The 19,808-nt window shown below is 45.5% G+C and overlaps 1 protein-coding gene across 1 annotated transcript in view; it reads left to right on the top strand.

Annotated features, from left to right (window-relative positions):
• Positions 1-19,808, top strand: part of Dmrt1 (doublesex and mab-3 related transcription factor 1) — a 104,414-nt gene that overhangs the window by 35,914 nt on the left and 48,692 nt on the right. Inside the window, exon 3 of the mRNA XM_051146936.1 lies at positions 6,745-7,031. Within this exon, the coding sequence (XP_051002893.1) occupies positions 6,745-7,031 (287 nt within the window). The remainder of the gene's footprint in view (positions 1-6,744; positions 7,032-19,808) is intronic.

The following is a 19,808-nucleotide window of genomic DNA, read 5'->3' on the forward strand; positions in this document are numbered from 1 at the left end:
GTCATAGCACAAAGGCACATTAGCTCACACGACACAGGACAGGACAACTCTATGGGATTTCCTCCGAAGATGGTTACCCGTAGGTTCTCAGCCTCAGTTGCATGCCTTGCTCCTCACAGCAAGGACCTCCCCAGCCCCTCTTCAGTTCTGTCTTGTCCCTGTTCTTGCACCAGTTATGTTGTGTGACAAAACTTTTTGAGGAGAGATACAACACACACATTTACTCAATGGTGGCGCACATCTTTAATCCCAGCCCTTGGGAGACAGAGGCAGGCGCGTCACTGTGAATTCGAGGCCAGCCTGGTCTACAAAGTGAGTCTAGGACAGCCGTGACTACACAGAGAAACCCTGTCTCGAAAAACCAAAAACCAAACATTTACTCAACTCCACATCAGGAACCCACAATGGCCCATGTATAGAAACCACCAAAGCTTAATTTGGTGAACCAGTGGGTTTTATGAGGGTTACAGACATATTAGTGAGGGCTTACATGGAGGAGCAGAAAGGACTTAGAGACAGCTGCACCACCAAGGCCCACTCAGGCGTGGACAACAGCTCACAAAGCTAGAAGCTGGAGCACACTGCACAGCCTGTAGACAGCTCAACAGGTTGGGGAGTGTCCTTTCCAGGTGCCTCAGTTGGTCTGAGCCTCTTTCAGGCAGCTCAGTGTGTCTGAGAGTCTTAAGTTCAGCCTCAGCTTTTATTGCTTACTGTGGCAGGGAGGAGTCTAGCGAGTCTGCTAAGTTTCAGGAACTTGCGAAGCTGTTGAGTTGCTTACCTTCCTGCTTAAAGGAGCTTCTCTGCAGGATGGAATGTTTCAGTCTCAGAGGAAACTGTTAAAAGAACAGCTGTCTGTTTATCACCCTTCATGGCTTAGATCACTCAATTGTTCCTTAGTGTGGGACATTCCAGGAGCTGATTAATTTGGATTCAGGAATGCCATACTGAAAATGATTTAGAAAGACAAAACAAAAAATTAAAAAACAAAACAAAACAAAAACAAACAAACAAAAAACAAAACAAAAAAGCCCCTAGATAGCTAGTGTGCCTTCTCACTTTATTGAGGAACACCCATCCCAGTCTCACTCTCCGGATCCATGGAAAGTCATCTTCAAAGGACTGTTAGGTAAACAGCGCCCTCCTAGTTCTGATTTCATGTTAGTTGGTGAAAGGTAACCATAGGTTCCATATTTTCTGGTGAAGGTTTTGCCTGCCTGGCAAGACAGATTTTTGAAGCTGAGAAGCACAGGCGTTTGCAAAGCATGGAATCCTAAATCTAAAAAGAAAGACACCTCTCATCGTGAATCAGGTGTTACAGTGGGCACTGGTTATGTTTTGGGTTTATTTGTGGTCTCTCATTCACATGCAGAAGTGGGTCTCATTTTAAGTTTGAATATGGAGGATTCAAAGTGCAACAATGCTGAGAACCCTGACACTACAGAAGAGAGGGGAAACCTTCACCCACCTTAAAATGAATTACTGGTTAACTACTATTAATATGCTGTAGGCCCAGAGACCAGCATATAACATTCCAAGATCAATAAGGGTGTTTATCATGTGTGGGTATTGATCTCTCATGAAGGAGCGAGATCATATTTCACACTGCATATGTTAGTACAAAAAAAAAAAAGTAACAGGACTGTGAAGGCTTGTCGGAGTATTGGATGTTCAGAAGATGCCTGTAGCTTGCCGCATGTGTGTGTCAGAGTGGCAGGTGGTAGTCGACAAGCCGCATGTCTGAAGACGGATAGCAGAGACAGGGAGCCCACAACATTTGTGGCAGCACCCACTTGTCCGTCTTGTACTGCCTTTCCAGCTGGATCTGGTTCTGATGATATTTTGTGCAGATTAGGTCTGTCTGCCAGTAGTCATACAATACTTGAAAATATCAGATTTGCTGGGCGTTGGTGGTTCATTTCTGTAATCACGGCACATAGAGACAAAGGCACGAGAGTCAAGAGATTTGATGCCAGGGTGGGTTACATAATGAGACCCTCACTCAAAAAATAAGCATGGGCTTCTGGCTAAAGTGCAGGGTCCTGGCCTCAGTCCCCAGCCATGGAGAGAAAGATCTGACTTCCTGTTGCGTTTGCATCATGGCAGAGGACCACCAGGTAGGTGATCCCATAGGGGTTACTGGTTAAGAAAAGTGCTACTTTTACTTCTTGATGCCACGGGCTGTCCGTTATTAATAGCATTAAACAGTCGTGGACGGTCTTCATTCTAGAAAGACACAGAGTGGTTTCTGGCTTTATTAAGATATTTTTTCTGTGTTCTGTGCCTCTGGTCTTTGCATTAGTTGTATTGGCTGTGGAGTTTAAAGGACCTTGCCATGATGTCTAAGGGTTTCATTGCTGTGAAGAGAGACACTGCAACCACGGCAGCTCTTCTAAAGGAAAGGATTTAGTTGGGAGGACTGGCTTAGAGTTAAGAGGTTTAGTCCGTTATCGTCATGTCGGGGAGCATGGCAACACGCAGGTAGACATGGTGCTGGAGAGGCGTCTGAGAGTTCTACATCTGGGTGGGCAGGCAGCAGGAAGAAAGTGACGCTGGGCCTGGCTTGAGCACCCGAAATGTCAAAGCCCACCTCCAATGAGGCCATGCCTACTCCAGCAAGGCCACACATTTTAAGAGTGCCACTCCCTGTGAGCCTCTAGGGGGCCATTTTCATTTGAACCATCATACGTGATAGACTCGAGGCTTGGAGACTGTCTGGAGGAATTCCTAGCCAGACCAAGGGTATGGTGAGTGTTGGTACACTCAGTAAGGTTTACAGAGCCAGCTTTTAGTTCTTACTGTTCTTTCTTCTTGAGAACGAAGCCCACAACTTTCTGAGAGCTGATTGTATGCATATATGTACATATGTATACACAAATAGAAAACTTTGTTTTTTAGCTCTTTGGGGTTTTTTGTTTTTTGTATTTTTTTGAGACAGGAATTCACCATGTCTCCCTGGCTGTCCTCAAACTCAGAGCTCCACCCATTTGTGCCCCAGTGCTAGGATCAAAGGCATGCACATTGTCCCTGGTTTGAGTTAGATGCTGACCTTTCTGTGTTGGGGAGAACACCCTTCTTTGTTGCTCCTTGGGTACTCTGCCATAATTACAGCTGTAGTAGGTCAGAAAGGCAAACTAATCATAGGTGCTTACTATGGCTGTTTCTTCTCAGACCGGAGAGCATATGGCATGAGATCTCAGCTTAGGCCAGCCTCAGAAGGGAAGCTGATGGCTTTTCTGGTCCCAAGCTGACAAGAGTGAAGAGTGTGTGTTGGTTCCATGAAGAGATTTAGAAACTCTCAGACTCAGGCCTTCTTTGGGGGGACTCAGCATCAGTCCTTCTTCCTCTGATGATCCTCAGTGTTACCCATGCCTGCAAGCCTTGTTCAATCTAGTCGGTGTCCCTGGAACATTCTCTCTCTTTATGACTCTTCACACTAGCCTCCTTGTGAGTGTTCTCCACACCTCCCTAAATCATGACCATCTTAGCTCATCCTTCTAGCAGCCTTGGTAACCGTCCCCCTGCAGTACAGGTACCTGGAGAATGTGCCTACACTACTATGGTGGCACAGAGAGCTCCAAGCACAAAAATTCAGGCTGAGCCTATCACTCAGTGTCACTCAGCATCTGACATATACAAGGCTGTGGGTTCCATTTCCAGTACCTACGATTATCTTTCTGTCTGTGTATCTATCATCTATAGCTGTAAAAGAATAAAAGTAAAATTAAACAACTGTATTGTTACGGTATTGAGCTCTGACCAGCACTAAGTGTCCCCATCCCCAGGTGGGGCTGTTGCCACTGTATTCAGGGACCAGACGAAAGCACTAGAATTGACATGCTGCTCCTTGGGTGCTGATTTTTGCCAGCCCTGGGGTTTTTCATGCAGCAGAACATGTTCATTAAAGCTGGGAGCCATGGAGTTGTGTTCAACATTGACCAAGTTTCAGTTGGGAACATTAAAACAGGGAATTCTCAACTGGAGGTGCAACCTCGTGGTGCTGTACCTGCTCAGCATATGCTAAGACCCTGGGTTCAGGTTCTGGCAACACACGTGTGCACGCACACACGCATGCATGCTTAAAAAGTTGATGGTTTTTATATAGATACTAAAAAAAACTTAACTCAGGGCATGTAGTGATTCTGTGTGTAAAATTTCTGGGCAGGTGCTCTTGCAAAGCTCATGGGGCTTAGTTATTTAAATCTTGCCATGACACTGAGCTTTCCCAACATACATTTCTATTTACCGCTAAAGCACAGAATAACTTGAAACAAAACAAAACAAAACGAAACAACTTTGGGTTAAGTGGGGGAAATGGTGGCATGATTAACTATTGGCAAGCAGCCACAGGAAAGCACGTTGTGTCTTGACCTAACGTTTTAAAATTGAGGTTTTTCGATACTGTTTATTGAAGCCATTTTTCTTGTTACCTTGAACATTATCACTGTCATTTTGTTCCTTGGTAAACTGAGGCTGATGGAAGGAGCTGACGGAGTTGTGTGACAGAGGTTCAGATAGTGTGCATCCAGTGTCCATCCTAGATGCTGATTGCTTTGAGTCTTGAGCTCCTCCTTTGCCAGCTGCCCTGCTTTGCTGGCTTTGGTGAGGAACTGGCTTTTGAGGTGCTGCTGGTGCTAAGGTGTCTCTGGGGGTTTCCACCCCAGAGGTGGGTGTAAGCACTTAACGTGCATTCCCTCAGGGCCTGAGACTGCGTGGGAAGCGACCTGCCAATACTTAGGGCTGGAAGACTCACAACTTCATTTGACCTTTGTTTGTTTCAGATGTCTGCATGGTTTGTCATTTTTTTTTGAGAGGCTTATGTTGCTTTTGTTAAGCAGATAAGGAATAAAGGATCCAACACTGAAAACAAAAGGATTAGATACCAAAAATTACTGATTTTTTTTTTTGTAACTTCAACATTCTTGCCTATTGACAAAACTACCACTACTCAGTTGGCATCAGACTCTATCCTGCACAAGCAACATTCTTCACTGTTAAAAACCTGTGTGATGCTGGGTTATTGGGCATACTTTTCTAAAGTATTTTTCATTTTTTTCTTCAAAAATTACTGATTATGCCAACAGGCTGTTTTTTTTTAATGTATATATGTGAGAGGCTCCTAGTATTTATGTGCACCATTTGTGTGCCTGGTGCCAGCAGAGGCCAGAAGAGGGCGTTGGATCCTCTGGAACTGGAGGTTCCAGGTTGTTGTGAGCTGCCATGTGGGTGCTGGGAACTGAACCCAGGTCCTCCTCAAGAACAGCAGGTGCTCATAACCCACGGGCCATCTCTGCAGTCCCCACTTGTTGTTTTGGGTTCATTTCCATGCCTCACACATCCTTACATTTGTAGTGTAATGTGGTCAGGGTTGCTCCCTATTTGGTCTTTCTCATCTCTCCTTCACTTTTCCCAAAAAATTCTGTTAGGTGATGCGCCCATAACACAGCTTTGCTAACCTTCCAGCTCAGAAATCTTCCCTGGTTCCTATCACATCGTATCTTGAGAACTAGGTAAAGGCTTCCTGGGTTCTCCTCCGGCTTGCCTTTCAGCCCAGTCTGTCCCTGCTTTTATCCAGTTCCTCTGCCTGATTCCTCATCTGCCATTCTATCTTCCTGTCCTTATCTCTTTGTCGCTGGCTTTTTATCCTTCTCACCCCATGCCCCCCAAGGGTTGAACCCAGGGCCTAGGTCACCTGTCAGCCCTATCTCCCCTCAGCTCCTCAGCTTTCTCCTTCCTTTTCCAGGGTGTGGCTCAGATAGGTTATTTTCGTTCAAATGTTCTTCTGTAGATTGCAAGTTATTTTTCTCTTTCTTTGAATTTCCATAGTAGTTTATGGGTGTTACAGTGATACCGGGCAGTGGTATGATTGGAAACCCCACTGAAGCTTTCATCCTATAATCCAGGACCCCTGTAGACAGTACAGGGGATGCTTGGGGCCAGTTCAGGGGCTGGCTGATCTCTTAGGACCTTGTTTAGTAAATACTATCCATTGAATAGAGGCCAGAGGAGTTTGTTTAGACTTTTGGCAGGATATGGTTGAAACTCTCCTCTACTCCAGCTGCAGAATCAGCACCTCGTGTGTCACCTGAATATCTAGGGTCCTGGCAGATCCCGATGACTACAATGGGCTGGCTAGTTACCATTTGTAATTACATGAAAAAAGCTCTATTGCAACACAGTGTTGATTGGCTGGTCCACAAGGCTTCAAAATAGTACTGCTAGCTGTATTTTGCAGATCAAGTTGGTCTGCTCCTGCCCTAGGCTCTGGTCCATGCTCTGGCCCATTCTAAAGACTACAGTATCCTATTTACCATGGAAGGAAGTAAAAGAAACAGAGTGTGCTCAAACTCAACCCCTTATGAGTTTCCAGGGGGACATGAACCTTATCACGTGGTAAGAATTCTTAGACAGGCTAACAGGATTGGCTCTCCAGTTTCTTGACAGTTGAGTGGGGTATCTGGGTTGAGATTGCACTGTCGGGCTTTATGTGATTTGGTCTCCCCCCACCCCCCAAAATCCAACCTGGCCAGGGGTCTTTCAGCTGTGTCACCAGCGTGGAGCCAGGCTTGGAGCCCTCCCCTTGTGGCTGAAGAAGCAGCGGATGATTTATCCCTTGCGTTTCCAGATTGTTTGCTTATCTTGAGGATGAAAGCGAGGCATGGCCAAGGTTTGGAGGACAAGATGTGTGGACCCCCTACATTACATCTTATGCTGTCTAATTATTATTTTCTCTCTCTCTTCTTTTAGAGGGACGCATGGTCATCCAGGATATTCCCGCTGTCTCCAGCAGAGGGCATGTGGAGAACACACCTGACCTGGTGTCAGACCCCGCCTACTACAGCAGCTTTTACCACCAGCCATCTCTGTTTCCTTACTACAACAACCTGTACAACTACCCGCAGTACTCCATGGCCTTGTCTGCTGAATCCTCCTCTGGGGATGTTGGAAATCCCCTTGGGGGATCCCCAGTGAAGAACAGCCTGCGGAGTCTCCCAGCACCTTATGTGCCTGCTCAGACTGGAAACCAGTGGCAGGTATGACCCAGAGTCAGTGGGACATGCAAAACACACGCATGTAAATGTACACATGTGCCATGCACATGCTCAGTTCAGCACACATGTAATCACAGTATGATGTGTGTGGGGAAAAAAAAGCACATTGTCTTTTCTTCCCATCTGTTTATAATGCCTCTTAACTCTGGAGCTCGGCTACAGGGATTATGCATGTATCTGGGTTCATTTTTGGCCTTAGTTTTTCTCACATTGCCATTTTGCAGAATTAACCTAACTGGCCGGAGTTAAATGTATCTGAGGCCTCACTTCCTTCAGCCTGCCCTACTTTTGGGGCAGTTTAGAATCTGTTAGGTGTAGCTTCCTGGGTGCTAGTCATCTCGTGAAAAATTTTTACACTGAAAGTATTAATGATGTGTGTGTTTGCATGGCAGAAAGGGTAAGAAAGGGAATGGGGTTCCGTTGGGATGGCCCAGTAACGTAGGTGCGTGGTTTTTAGAAATGGTGGTCAGTCTTTCAAGATATGCATAGGTTATTAAAATAGTGTGCAGTCAGGAGCTTTCAACATTTGGAGCAAAACAATATTTTGTTTCATTAGGGAAAGAGCATTGTCTGGAGCTGTTCTGCTTCTGAGGGTGGACCAGGTCATTCATTGTGTGAGCACTACAGCACTCCGAGGCTAGACCACTGTGTGTACTTTTGCCCTAGGAGTACGTGGAGAGAGGTTAGACCCACACCACCAGACCTCAGAAGCTGCTGTGATTCTGTGGTCGCCGAGGCTATGTGAAGAGGCTTTCTCAGCAATGATCTGGTTTCAGTTCAGTGTAATATATATCCAGGAGCTACTGCAGGTCTTTGATGTCAGCGTTTCTTGTTTTCTTAGCTTTATTGAGGTCTAATTGGCAAGTTGTATACATTCATACTGTATAGTGTGCTGTCTTGATGTGTGTATACTTGTGCATTGCTTATCACAGGCTGAGGAAGGCACCACCTGTGTGTGTGTGTGTGTGTGTGTGTGCGCGCGTGCGTGCATGCGAGTGTGTGTGTGTGTATGCACGTGTGTTCACACTCCTGAGATTCCATCTTAGGATATGCAGCATTATTGAGGACAGCCACTGCAATGTACATTACGCTTCCAGAATTTACTCAAAGTTGAAGTAGAAACTTTGACTTATATCTCTCCACTTTCCGACCCACAAGCCTCTGGCAAATCAGCATTGTAATTTTCTGCTTCTGAGAGTTAAGGGAGTTTTTTTTTTTTTTTTCCCCCTCCAGTGATCTTTACGTTTCTTAAGTGTGGGTCTTAAATGATGTGACCTGATGTTTTCCTCTTATTGAGTCTGTTTCATTTCGCCTCTTCATTTTTCTTTTTGAATCGAGGGGATTATTAATGCTGGAGTCATCCCACCTTGAGAATTCTCTTGCTGAGCTCGGGGTCTGACCAGTCCTCTGCGGTTTCCCATACATGTGCATTTGCCTGTGTGCATGTATTTGCACATATTCACATCCGTGTGGGCAGTTGCACATGCACATTGGGTACGTGCCTCTCTTGAACCCAGAGCTCATGTTTTCAGCTAGTCTTATCAGCCATCTTGCTCTGGGGATTGATTGCCTGTCTCTGCCTTGTCTGTGATGGGACTTTGGACAGGCTGCTATGCTGACCTGGCATTTATGTGGGTCTGGAAGGCCTGGTCCTCACACTTGTATGGGAGGCATTTTATTCCTGGGGTTGTTTCCTTAGCCCCATGTCTTGCTTTTTGGAGAGAGACTTAAAACGTGTGGCCATTAGAATTGAGAGGTTTTATGAGAATAATGGAAGTCTGATGGGCTGCCACCTGGGCCTCCTCAGGCCTTTCAAGCATAGTAGATTTTATGGCTTGAGGAAACTTTTCAATTGGTGCTTCTTGGCAGCTCTCGTCCTGAAGGGAAGAAGAAGCATCTTAAAGACTTAAACAAGCCAGGCAGTAGTGGTACACATCTTTAGTCGCAGTCCGTGGGAGGCAGAGGAAGATGGATCCCTGTGAGTCTGAGGCCAGCCTGGTCTACAAAGTGAGCTCCAGGACAGCCAGGGCTACACAGAGAAACCCTGTCTCAGAAAGGGGGAGGGGGGACGGGCAGGAAGGAAGGAAAGAAGGAAAAATTTAAACAAACAGACCCTCTATTTCATCCTGCAGAGGCCGTGGGTTGTTAGCTGCTACTGGGCAGTCTGGGCTTTCTGGCCATGCCCAGCTTTTGGTAATAGGGTCGGGTTGGTAATCTGGGCCTGTGTCTGTCTAGTCTTTGGCCATGGTGGGGGTGGGAGGCTGGGGCGGTGTCTGTGAACCTGATAGCCTAGTTGCCAAAGGCTGAAAATGAAAACTGTATTTTTCTGAAGGAAAGACAGTCATCTCCAGATCATTTGCACAGTAGTCACATCTTCTAAACCAATGGTCTCTTCCTTTCGTCAGAACTGTTGCGATAGCAGTTAGTGTCTGACACAGTGATGTTGGCCTCATTTGTCCACCAAGGCCAAGCAGAAGGCATGCCTGAGATCTTGGTTCAAACTTGGGGACATAGGCACCAGGAGAGCATCCTGCTGGGGCCTGGCAGGGGTGGGTGAGGTGGAGGGCTGTATACCTCCTTCTGTGACCAGGGTAACACCGCCCTTCTCATGCAGAAGGGGGAAGGCAAACGCTACAAGAGGCTTCACTCACAGACACATACAAGCCAGCCAGAGTGGGAGGAAACCTGGCAAACTTCCTTAGTCTTGTGAGAGACAGGACTCAGGCACCTGTTTAGCACCTTCCCACAAAGCCATTAAATAGGAAAGAGGCATCATTGTTCCAGCCCCAGGAGATACACGGAAGCAAGCATCAGCTCACGTGTGAGTCTGTTTCCTCCTCGGAGGGCCATATTTAATTCCTCCCAGGTGCCTCAGCTATATTCTTACAGAACAAGCTGTTTGGAGCAGTAGGTCCTTCAGCCCTGCTGGCTGTAGTGGATTTTGTTCTTTTCAGTAACACAAGGAACAAAAACTGTCATTTATTGAGTGATTAGTCCCGCCTATTTTTGTAGGAGATGGACGATATCCTGTCTAACCGTGAGGACGTGGAGATTTGAGAAGGGAATGACTTTCTCAAGCTCCCACACCCACTCTGGGAAAAAGCCAGGGTTTGGACCTGCATCTGTCTGGGTCTGAAGTGTGTATCATCAGTGTCTGCAACAAAAGTCAGGACTGCAGATTGTGCCTTACAGGGGACCCTGGGAAATGACCTTGAGGACCCTGGGCACGCCCGTGAGCACACTGGCACACTGTCTCTGCAATCCCTATAAATGCTCAGGCCCTTCGTTGCTTAGGGCTGAGAGTCCTTGCCTAAGCCCTTCATTTTCTTGGCTTCTTGGAACTCTCTCCTGCTTTTCTTCACCCATGCAGGTCAGAAAGAAGCACACGTGTCTTAAAGAGGGCTGACATAGGCTGTTTTAGGTAGCTGAGGGTACAGCTCCCACAAGTTCCTGAGATACTCAGCCCATGGCCCACTGTCTAAAACAAACTGTATCTGGCTGATCTGAAGTTGCTTTTGGGATCTGCCTAACAAATTTCTGTGAATGTGATGGCAACATTCTCAATGTATGTGTAAGAGAGAATGATCCTAATACTGAACAAAGGGACTCTGATATGGCAGATCCCTCTTAAGCCACACATGACTGACTGTGAACACAACTTGGCCTTTAAGAAATGTTTTAGTCATGCCTGTAAAGGTCATTCTACTGGAAACGAGTCCTTACATCTAAATGAGTTGACATAGCTATCAGCTGCCAATTTGCAAAATACCAGGTGCAGATCAGCAAGTGACAAGCAGGCCTGACTTGGTCCTGCAGTTCTCACTCCACCCTGTTCTGCTGAAGAGAGGTGCAGAGATGCCTGAGTCCATGCTGAGCAGGCCTGTGGACTGAGGGGAAACGGGGTTCACATTAAAGAGCTGGTGTCGTCACACCCCGGAAGGCCCATGTTCAGTTACAACTTTCGATTTAGCCATGTCACCGCGAACAGATACTTTGTCCTCCAAGTTGCAGCTTTCTTAGCCTATGCAGTTTTCATTTGACTGTCACGTGGGTGCGTGATGCAGTGTGGTACTGGACTGAGACGGTTGGCGTGCTTGAGAGGTTCCGTGTAAACCGAGAAACACTGCAGATGATAATTGATGAGTTTATTTCCGTCCTCGTTATTCCCATTGGCCATACTGTTTTTAAATCTATTGAATTCTTTGCTCATATGTATTTAGCTAGATACATCGGGCATACTTCATAATAAAATACTTAATTGTTAAAAAAGCAAAACACTATAATGTGGGCTGGAGAGATAGCTCAGAGGTTAAGAGCACTGACTGTTCTTCCAGAGGTCAGGAGTTCAATTCCCAGCAACCACATGGTGGCTCACAACCATCTACAATGAGATCTGGTGCCCTCTTCTGGAGTGCAGGCACATGTGCAGGCCAAACATTGTATACATAATAAATAAATAAATCTTAAAAAAACAAAACAAAACAAAACACTATGATGTATGGGTCAAAGTATGAATGGAATGACTTTTTATATTTTTGAGGAAGAATTTTGATTCCCTTAGGCAATAAAAATTGCAAAGCAGAGACAAACATACTAATGGCATACATGCGTTCATTAAGATATGTCATAAGACACATTAGTTAAATAGGTACATTTAAGTAACTTAAACATTAAACATTTGGCTAGTGTTGAAGTGATAGAGGTCAGGTGGCTTACATTGTAGTCAGAAGAGGTTTTATTGTTTGTTGTCATTTTTGTTTTGTTCTGCTTTTAAGATAGGACCTTACTATGTAGCCCTGGGCATCTTGGAACTTGCTATGTAGACCAGGATGACCTTGAGCTCACAAAGATCCACTTGCTTCTACTTCTGGAGTGCTGGGATCAAAGAACTGAACCACCATGCCTGGCAGTGGGTAAAGTGCCGTACAAGCTTGAGTCCCAACACTCATGTTAAGTTTTTTTGGTTTTTGTTTTTTTAAATTTATATTGGTGTTCTGTGTCCATGTATGTCTGTGTAAAGGTGTCAGAGACCCTGCAATTGAAATTACAGACAGTTGTGAATTGCCATGTGGGTGCTGGGATTTGAGCCTGTGTCCTTTGGAAGAACGGCCAGTGCTCTTAACTGATGGGCCATCTCTCCAGCCGTCAACACCATGTTAAAACAAAACCAAACCCAGAAGTGGTGGTACTCCCCTGTAATACTTTTGTGGGATTGTGAGGGTTATCAGCTGGGTTCCTGGGCCTTGCTACCTGCCAGTCTAGCCAAATTGGGTGAGCTCCAGGTTCTTTGAGAAACCCTGTCTTAAAAATAAGGTAGACAGTGGATAGAGGAAGACATACAATGTTGACCTCTGGTCTGCACATGTGTACACCCACATGTGTACACACACACACACACACACACACACACACACACACACACACACAGGAAAGGGAGAGAGAAAGCAAGCACACATAGCTTTGCAGAAGTGTTTTAACAGGAACCTGGGCTAGATGGGAGAGTTTCTGTCAACTTGAACTTTTATTTTTAGACAGGGCTTCACTTAGGCAGGACTGGAATTCGCTATGCGAGCCCAAGTTTGTGATCCTCTTGCCTTAGTCTCCCAAGTGCTCGTATCAGAGCTGGAGCGCCTCCGTGTCCAGCCTCGCCTTCTCTGTTTCTGGAAGATAGGCTTAGCCTGCTCTCTGAGTGTTGCCTTGCTTCTTTTAAGGGCAGCTCCCCAGAAGCTGGAAGGTTGGGGTTCTCCTGTGGCTGCTTGTTTCCCAGTATTCTGTTGTTTTTTTTCTGAGGCGCCGTCAGCAGCGTGGGAGGACCTGTGCTATTCTTTGCTGCCTACTGCCCTTGATGACTCAGGCTCTGTCCAAAATGGTATGGAGGCCAATGGTCCTCACACTGACCTTTTGGACCCTGCTGCTTAAGGCTCTCCTCCTATCTGTTGGGTGGATGGAGTCTCCTTTTTATACTCTGCCCCCTTTCTTTGCTACTTTGAGTGCTATTGTGTATTGGGGATCCGTATGGATGTGTTTCAAACAAAGACCTCTTTTGGTTCCCAGAAGATATGTATTGTAGCAGAGATTATACTTATATTTTAAAGCTAGACTTAATAAAAACTAACAGGGCATCCATTTTTGCATTAAAAATCCATTGGCTATTGTGTGGAGTTAGGCCTCCTGCATGCCTATCTGTAAAATCAAGCAAGCCACAGATGGACTCAGTACCTACTAAGTGCAAAATCTATGAGAGAGATATGAGAGAGAGAGAGAGAGAGAGAGAGAGAGAGAGAGAGAGAGAGAGAGAGAGACGAGAGGATGAGAGAGAGAGAGAGAGAGAGAGAGAGAGAGAGAGAGAGAGAGAGAGAGAGAGAGAACGAACATGAAAATATATGCACAAGCTTTGGCTCTGGAGGGGCTGCCTTCCGGAATCCCAGAGCGCACTGCTGGCACTGCTGTGAACGCCACCGTGCATGCTGAGAACAGCTTTAATCACCGCTGGTCTGTCTCCCGCCCGCAGAGATTTGTGGCCCAATCATAGATTCCTGTCCTGTTGTGAAACAGGAATAACATTTGTGACACTGGAACAAACTCACAATGAATGGCTGCTTCTGCTGACCAGCAGCTCAATTTCACTTCTGCATTTAATTGCCTGCAAAAGCTGTTTATTGCCTTGTGCACTCCTCCACGGCAACATTATCTCTTAAATAAACATGTTGTACCTGGTTGACAAGGGAGAGGTGCATATCAAGTGAGCAGAAATAAATATGGGAGGACTCAAGAGCCGCGCCTGAGATCTCCTTCGGGCCCACAGCTGGCGCTGCTCTTTTGTTGGCTGTTTTCAAGCTTGTGCCACTAGACGTCTGGGTTCAGGGTCTCACCGCAGTCAGGGTGTGGTCAGGTGGCAGCCTTAGGGGTTGCATTCCTCTGGTGGTTACTTTGGTCTCCCCGTCTGAGGCATCCCATGATAACGATTGCCCACTGACAACTGTGCACCTCACTGGAATTCATTCGTGTATTAAGTAAACGTACACAGGGACTGCCAAGTGAAATTGACAAGAATCACAATGGGGTGACTGCAGTTAACAATAGTTTGTGTGTGTGTGTGTATGTGTGTGTGTGTGTGTGTGCGCGCGCGCTCTTCAGTTTTGGGGGACAGGGTTTCTCTGTGTTGCCTCTACTGTCCAGGACTCACTTTGAAGACCAGGCTGGCCTTGAACTCACAGAGATTCACCTGTCTCTGCCTTCCAGAGTGCTGGGATTATAGGCGTATAACACTGTGCCTGGCTAGTTCATATATTTGAAAACAGCTAGAAGAGAGAGTGTTGGGTAGATACGCTGATGACCCTGATTTGATCATTCCACATTGTGTCTGTATATGGAAAAGAGATGAAGGGAGGTTGAGAATCCCCTATATAGTCCTTGGTTTGAGCTGAGATGCGAGACGCAGGCAGGAGTGGAAACAGATTCTGGGATATGGGACTTGGCGCAGAAAAAGGCACCTTTGTTGGGTGTTCCTGGGGTGCTGCTCTGGCCTTCTCGGCCTGCTGAGATCCAGAGGTTCAGCCCTGGCATTTAAAAAGCTGCCCGTGACTGCTTGCCTGCCTACTGCTGTTCTCTAGCCTTAAACCAACAGCCTGAGAAGGCCCCACATAGCTCCTCTTTTCTTGTATGTCTTAGCTCGGAGACAGCCTGTTAAAAGTATGGTGAAAAGAAGTGACTTTCCAAGCATAGCCCATGTGGAGGTGGCTATACCCCTACCTTCACCACTGTGCAGTGCCCCACAGGAAGTGTGGCTAATTGTGATCAAATCTTAGATCGACTCTAGTTTCTAGGGAAAGTTACAATCGGCAATCCTTAAATAATTTTATATGTGTGTTATCTGTCTTATTGTATTTCTAATATGTATTTTAAGATATGTTAAAATATTACTTTGTATAATATATTAATAAATGTTTTAATTATATATATGAGAGAGAGGGAGAGAGAGACAGATTCTCTCTGGAACTCTATATAGATCAGGCTGGCCTTGAACTTAGAGATATGCCTGCCTCTGCCTCCTGGGTGCTGGGATTAAAGGTGTACACCACTAAACCAGGCTTGTATTTATGTTATTAAAGACAGAGTGTCCCTATATAGCCAAGGCTGGCCTTGAATTTGAACTGTCAATCTTCCTGCCTTAGCCTTCTAAGTGCAGGGATTATAGGCATATACAACTATACCTGGATCTTAGATACTTTTACATTTAAAAAATAGTAATAACAAGGAGTAGAAAAAAAAAAAGAGAAAAAAGGGGGGCTGGAGAGATGGCTCAGGGTTAAGAGCACTGTCTGCCCTTCCAGAGGTCCTGAGTTCAATTGCCAGCAACCACATGGTGGTGGCTCACAAACATCTATAATGTGATCTGATGCCCTCTTCTGGCATGCAAGTGTACATGCAGGTAGACTACCCATATACATAAAAATAAGTAAATATTAAAAAAAAAAAAAAAAAAAAAAAAAAAAAAAAAAAGAAGGAAGAAAGAAAGAAAGAAAAGGAAAAGAAAAGGCCATTTTCTGGCTGAGAAGGTTGGTTTGAGCTGCCTGCCCATCCTGTGGCCCATGTTGTCACCAGCAGCTTTGACTTGTCCCATCTCCTTTTCTAGAACCCACTTCTTTTTCTTGAATCAAGTGGTAATTTGCCACTGCATTTAGTTACTTTTCTATTGCTGTGATAAGATACCACGTGCAGGGCCATTTAATTGGGCTTGTGGTTCTAGAGGGTGGTCTGTGATGGTAGAGTGGAGGCAGAGGGCTAAGAATGGCATTGGTCCTTACAGCCCACTCCAGTGACTTTCTCCAGGGAGGCCACACCTACCAACCCTTCGAACAGCCACCCACCGACTGGGGACCTAGTATCTGAATGCCCAAGCCTTAATGGGGAACATCTAATTCACATCACCACAGCCATTGTTCGTGGAGGGAGACACTGGCTTTTTGTCAGAGAGAAACCAGCAGCATTCACACGAAGTCACAGGGGAGTTTATAAAGCTATGTGCAATTTTAAATATTTTTTAAAAATCGGGACAATCTTAGAAAGACAATTTCTTTCCTTAGGCAAACAGGCACAGTTTCTATTTGGGAGATATTAGACTTAGCCACCATTATTTGGTTTCTTAAAGACGAGGGATTTATTTTATTTTATGTTCTATTGCTATCATGTGTATTTGTTTTATATCTTATGTATTTATTAATTTTAATAATCTTATAGTTGCTTATTTTTTTAGCTTTCTAGTAGCTAGTTGGTTTTGGGAGTATTAAATACTTTAAATAACTCCTTTTTTGGTGTATGTTTTTTAGTTCATATTCACCTTAGATGTTGAGGATGGATAAAGATGTTACTGTTCTGTGGTTAAGGGAGAAAGGGACAGGCGGGGCTGAGGAATGCCCATTTTTACAGAACACTCTAGCTAAACCCAAGTGGATCCCAGGAGAAAATTGAGCTGGCCTCTGGGAAACCGAGGGCAATAGAGAGCAGACAACCCTGACTCAAGGGATGGAGTAAGTCCATTGGCGCCCTAAGGAATTGATTTTCACCCTGGCTGGACAATCCTAAGAGCGTCCCAGGACATCCACCATGTAACAGATCTGCTAAAGCCTTTGGGGAGAGGGTAGGTGCTGGGCCAGCCTGCAGACTTGTCACCATTCCTAGGTGGTTCGGTTTGATCTGCACTGAGCTGGCACACCTTGTCATGGGCTGGAACACTAGAATAACTAGCTGCTGAACTGGAGGCTGGAAGACCTCTGTTAGCACTCTGTTGCCAAGTTGTCTTATTACCTGTGCTGTGTGCTACACCAGCATCGTATGTCTTTGGGGAAGTGTGTGGCCACTGGGTCACAGAAGTTGAGAGTTTTCAGAGTTGATTTCCTTGGGCCAGTGGTCCAAGTCTCATCTACTTACATTCACCTTTTGGATATGGACCTTATATAAAATTAGATGCTTTTCAGAACATTGTAAGTACTTGAGACTCAGGTTTCTATGATATGTTAAGTGTTCCTTATTATATGAATAAAGACTACAATCAAAGGAGTACATAGCAGGGACAGCTTGGTCCTGTTTTTGTTTGTTTGGTTTTTTGTTTTTTAATTTCTTTTAACCGGGCACGGTGGTGCGCGCCTTTAATCTCAGCACTTGAGAGGCAGAGGCAGGCAGATCTCTGCGAGTTCGAGGCCAGCCTGGTCTACAGAGTGAGTCCAAGACAGCCAGGGCTCCACATAGAAACTCTGTCTCAAAAAAAAAAAAAAAAAAAAAAAAAAAAAAAAAAAAAAAACCAAAAAAAAACCCAAAAGAAAACCAAACAACAACAATTTTCTTTTAATGTAATATTAGAACATACAAGAGAAGAAGGGAACACATTCTAAAACATCTGTAATGTATTGTGACACATGGATAAGAAACTTCATTCATTGTCACTCCCAAGTGCCCGGCTGTACCAGCATTCAGAAAAACACTTGAGGAAGAATGAGCGGGCAGCATGATTCCAGGTACCGAGGTCAGAGCTCGGTTTCCTGGGAGAAGAGAGATGCTGCACTGGAGAACCAGGTCTGGGCAGCCCATGCTGTAAGATGGGGGAAGCAGGCATCCTGTCACCCCTGTTGTTTAGAATCCTCAGCACATGGTGGCAGCGGGGGAGCGGATGGGCATGTAGTCAGTCTCCTGATCTTAAAACTCCCTACAGAGGATACACCGTTTCCTACTTGCACCTAGGCCACTTCTCCACACCCTCTTCCTGGTGTCGCACGGGTCCTCTGAGGGTCACCTTTGGTATGCGGCTTCCTGGGTCAGTTCAAAGGAAAGCGAGAAGCAGAGGAAACAGTGCTGCCTCAGCACCTCATTTTAAAATACCTTTTCCCATCTGTGTTTCTTAGCACAGATATTCTTTTTGGCCATTTCTCTTTTTTACCAACTGAGAGAAAGAAGACAGATAACCTAATTCTGTGCCTTGTATTTATATAAAACTAGGAGAAGCCCTGGAACATGTGTGTGTGTTTGTGTGTGTGTGTGTGTTAACAATGTAGAATTTTGAATGTTGAGTTGTGTTTTTGAGCTTTAAAGAAACTGAAATGTAAAGACATCTCACAATAGACTTTTCATATCCAGTGAAAATATTTATATGCTTAAATAATTTTAAAAGTATGTGCTAGGAAAGCGTATATGTGCTGAGTCTGTACAAGGTCCTTGAAGGTGGTCCACCATGAGTGGATATCATTTCATGTCCCATAGTCTGTCTCAGCCCTCAGCACAGTCTTGTTAGCCTCATGTCACTGAGGAAACTGAGGCCCAGGGAGACAAATGCACACAGCATTATCACACCACTGGTCAGTGGGTAGTTGGAATGTTAGTGGGCTTTGCCTACTGTGGAGGGCTTCTCCTTCCCAGAATGCCTCTGTCGTCTTTGTAGGGCACAGCGCATTTCTTAGTCTGTGTATCAAGCCTGAATATTGAGAGGAGGGCGGGAGGAGGAGAGGGGACATGGTGGGAGGGGTGAGGGGGAAGAGTGTGAGAGTGCATGAGAACTTGAGGGGAACCTGTTTTCATTTATTTTCAACTTATTGGATGTGGCCTGTTGCCGTGATGGTCTTGGAGGGGGTGGGCTTTTTCTCGGCACTCATGAGTTGGGGGTGCCTACTAGGAGTCACTAGTCTGCACTGGAATCTTTAAACAGGTTGGAGAAAGCGTGTGAACATGTGCCGTTGTGTCTGCTTTGAGGTGGCTCTGAACAGCCTCACCTTGCCCCACAGGCCGTCTATCATATTCGGTTCTCATAAGATAGCCTTCAAACTGCTGATTTATGCTGAAAGTATCCTAATGTTTCTGACAGCTCATGTGTGACATGAAGATAATCCATATTTCTTTAAGCAGCTAAGCCCCGTGGCTTATTTCCCGATAGTGCTGATAGGGCTATATCTCTTGGTATCTGCCATGAAGGCTCTGAAGGTAACATACTGTTTCTGGGTCACTAGCTTTGTCTAAAACAGTAGGTTGGAACAGAGTAGCAAAGGTTAATTAAGTTTGTCCATCATGGTGGGAACACAGACGGATGACTCTGATGTGCCTTGCTCGGAAATCAAAGCTCGCAAACGTGCGGTTGCTGGCATCTTTTCTTCTCAGTGCCAAACTCTCTGAAATGAAGTTCCTTCACTTGCTGCAGAGGCGAAGCGATCAAAAGCGCTGGGTTGTTGGAAGGCGGTGGCAGCAGGTAGCTCTTTAAATAAGCAGGTATCACCATTGAGATTAGGAAGGTGTCTTGGTTCAGGGGCAGGAATCAGGAGCTCCAGGGCAGTTTGCTTCTGACCTTGCCTTCTCTAACTGGTGCCTCACAGTAGAACCAAGGTATTTGATTGCTAACAGTGCTTCTGTGTTTTGATGATCATTAAGTTCCGAGGACCCACTGAAATAACAGGACTAGTCTCTTGTATCTTTCAGTAAATCTTCACTTTTTTTGCTCTGAAGTTTCCTTACTGGTGGCATCTTATCGTCAGTAAACTATTTTCTCTGGGTACTAAGAGGAGGAGTATCCCCCCACCCCTGCCATCTGCCACAGTCTGGAGGGCCTGCTGTGCAATGCCATTGGACATTCGGTGTGTTAGCAGAGTGGAAAGCCCTGTGTCTGGAAAATTACTAGCCAGGTTCTTAAAAGATATAACTGTCTTTTCTTCCAGCTGTTTTGCTGGTGCTTTTTCCCCATTGGTTTTTTTTATGCAATCAAGGTTGGCCTTTATGCCTGGT

The sequence above is a fragment of the Acomys russatus genome, chromosome 5, assembly GCF_903995435.1.
Source record: "Acomys russatus chromosome 5, mAcoRus1.1, whole genome shotgun sequence".
NCBI lineage: Eukaryota > Metazoa > Chordata > Mammalia > Rodentia > Muridae > Acomys > Acomys russatus.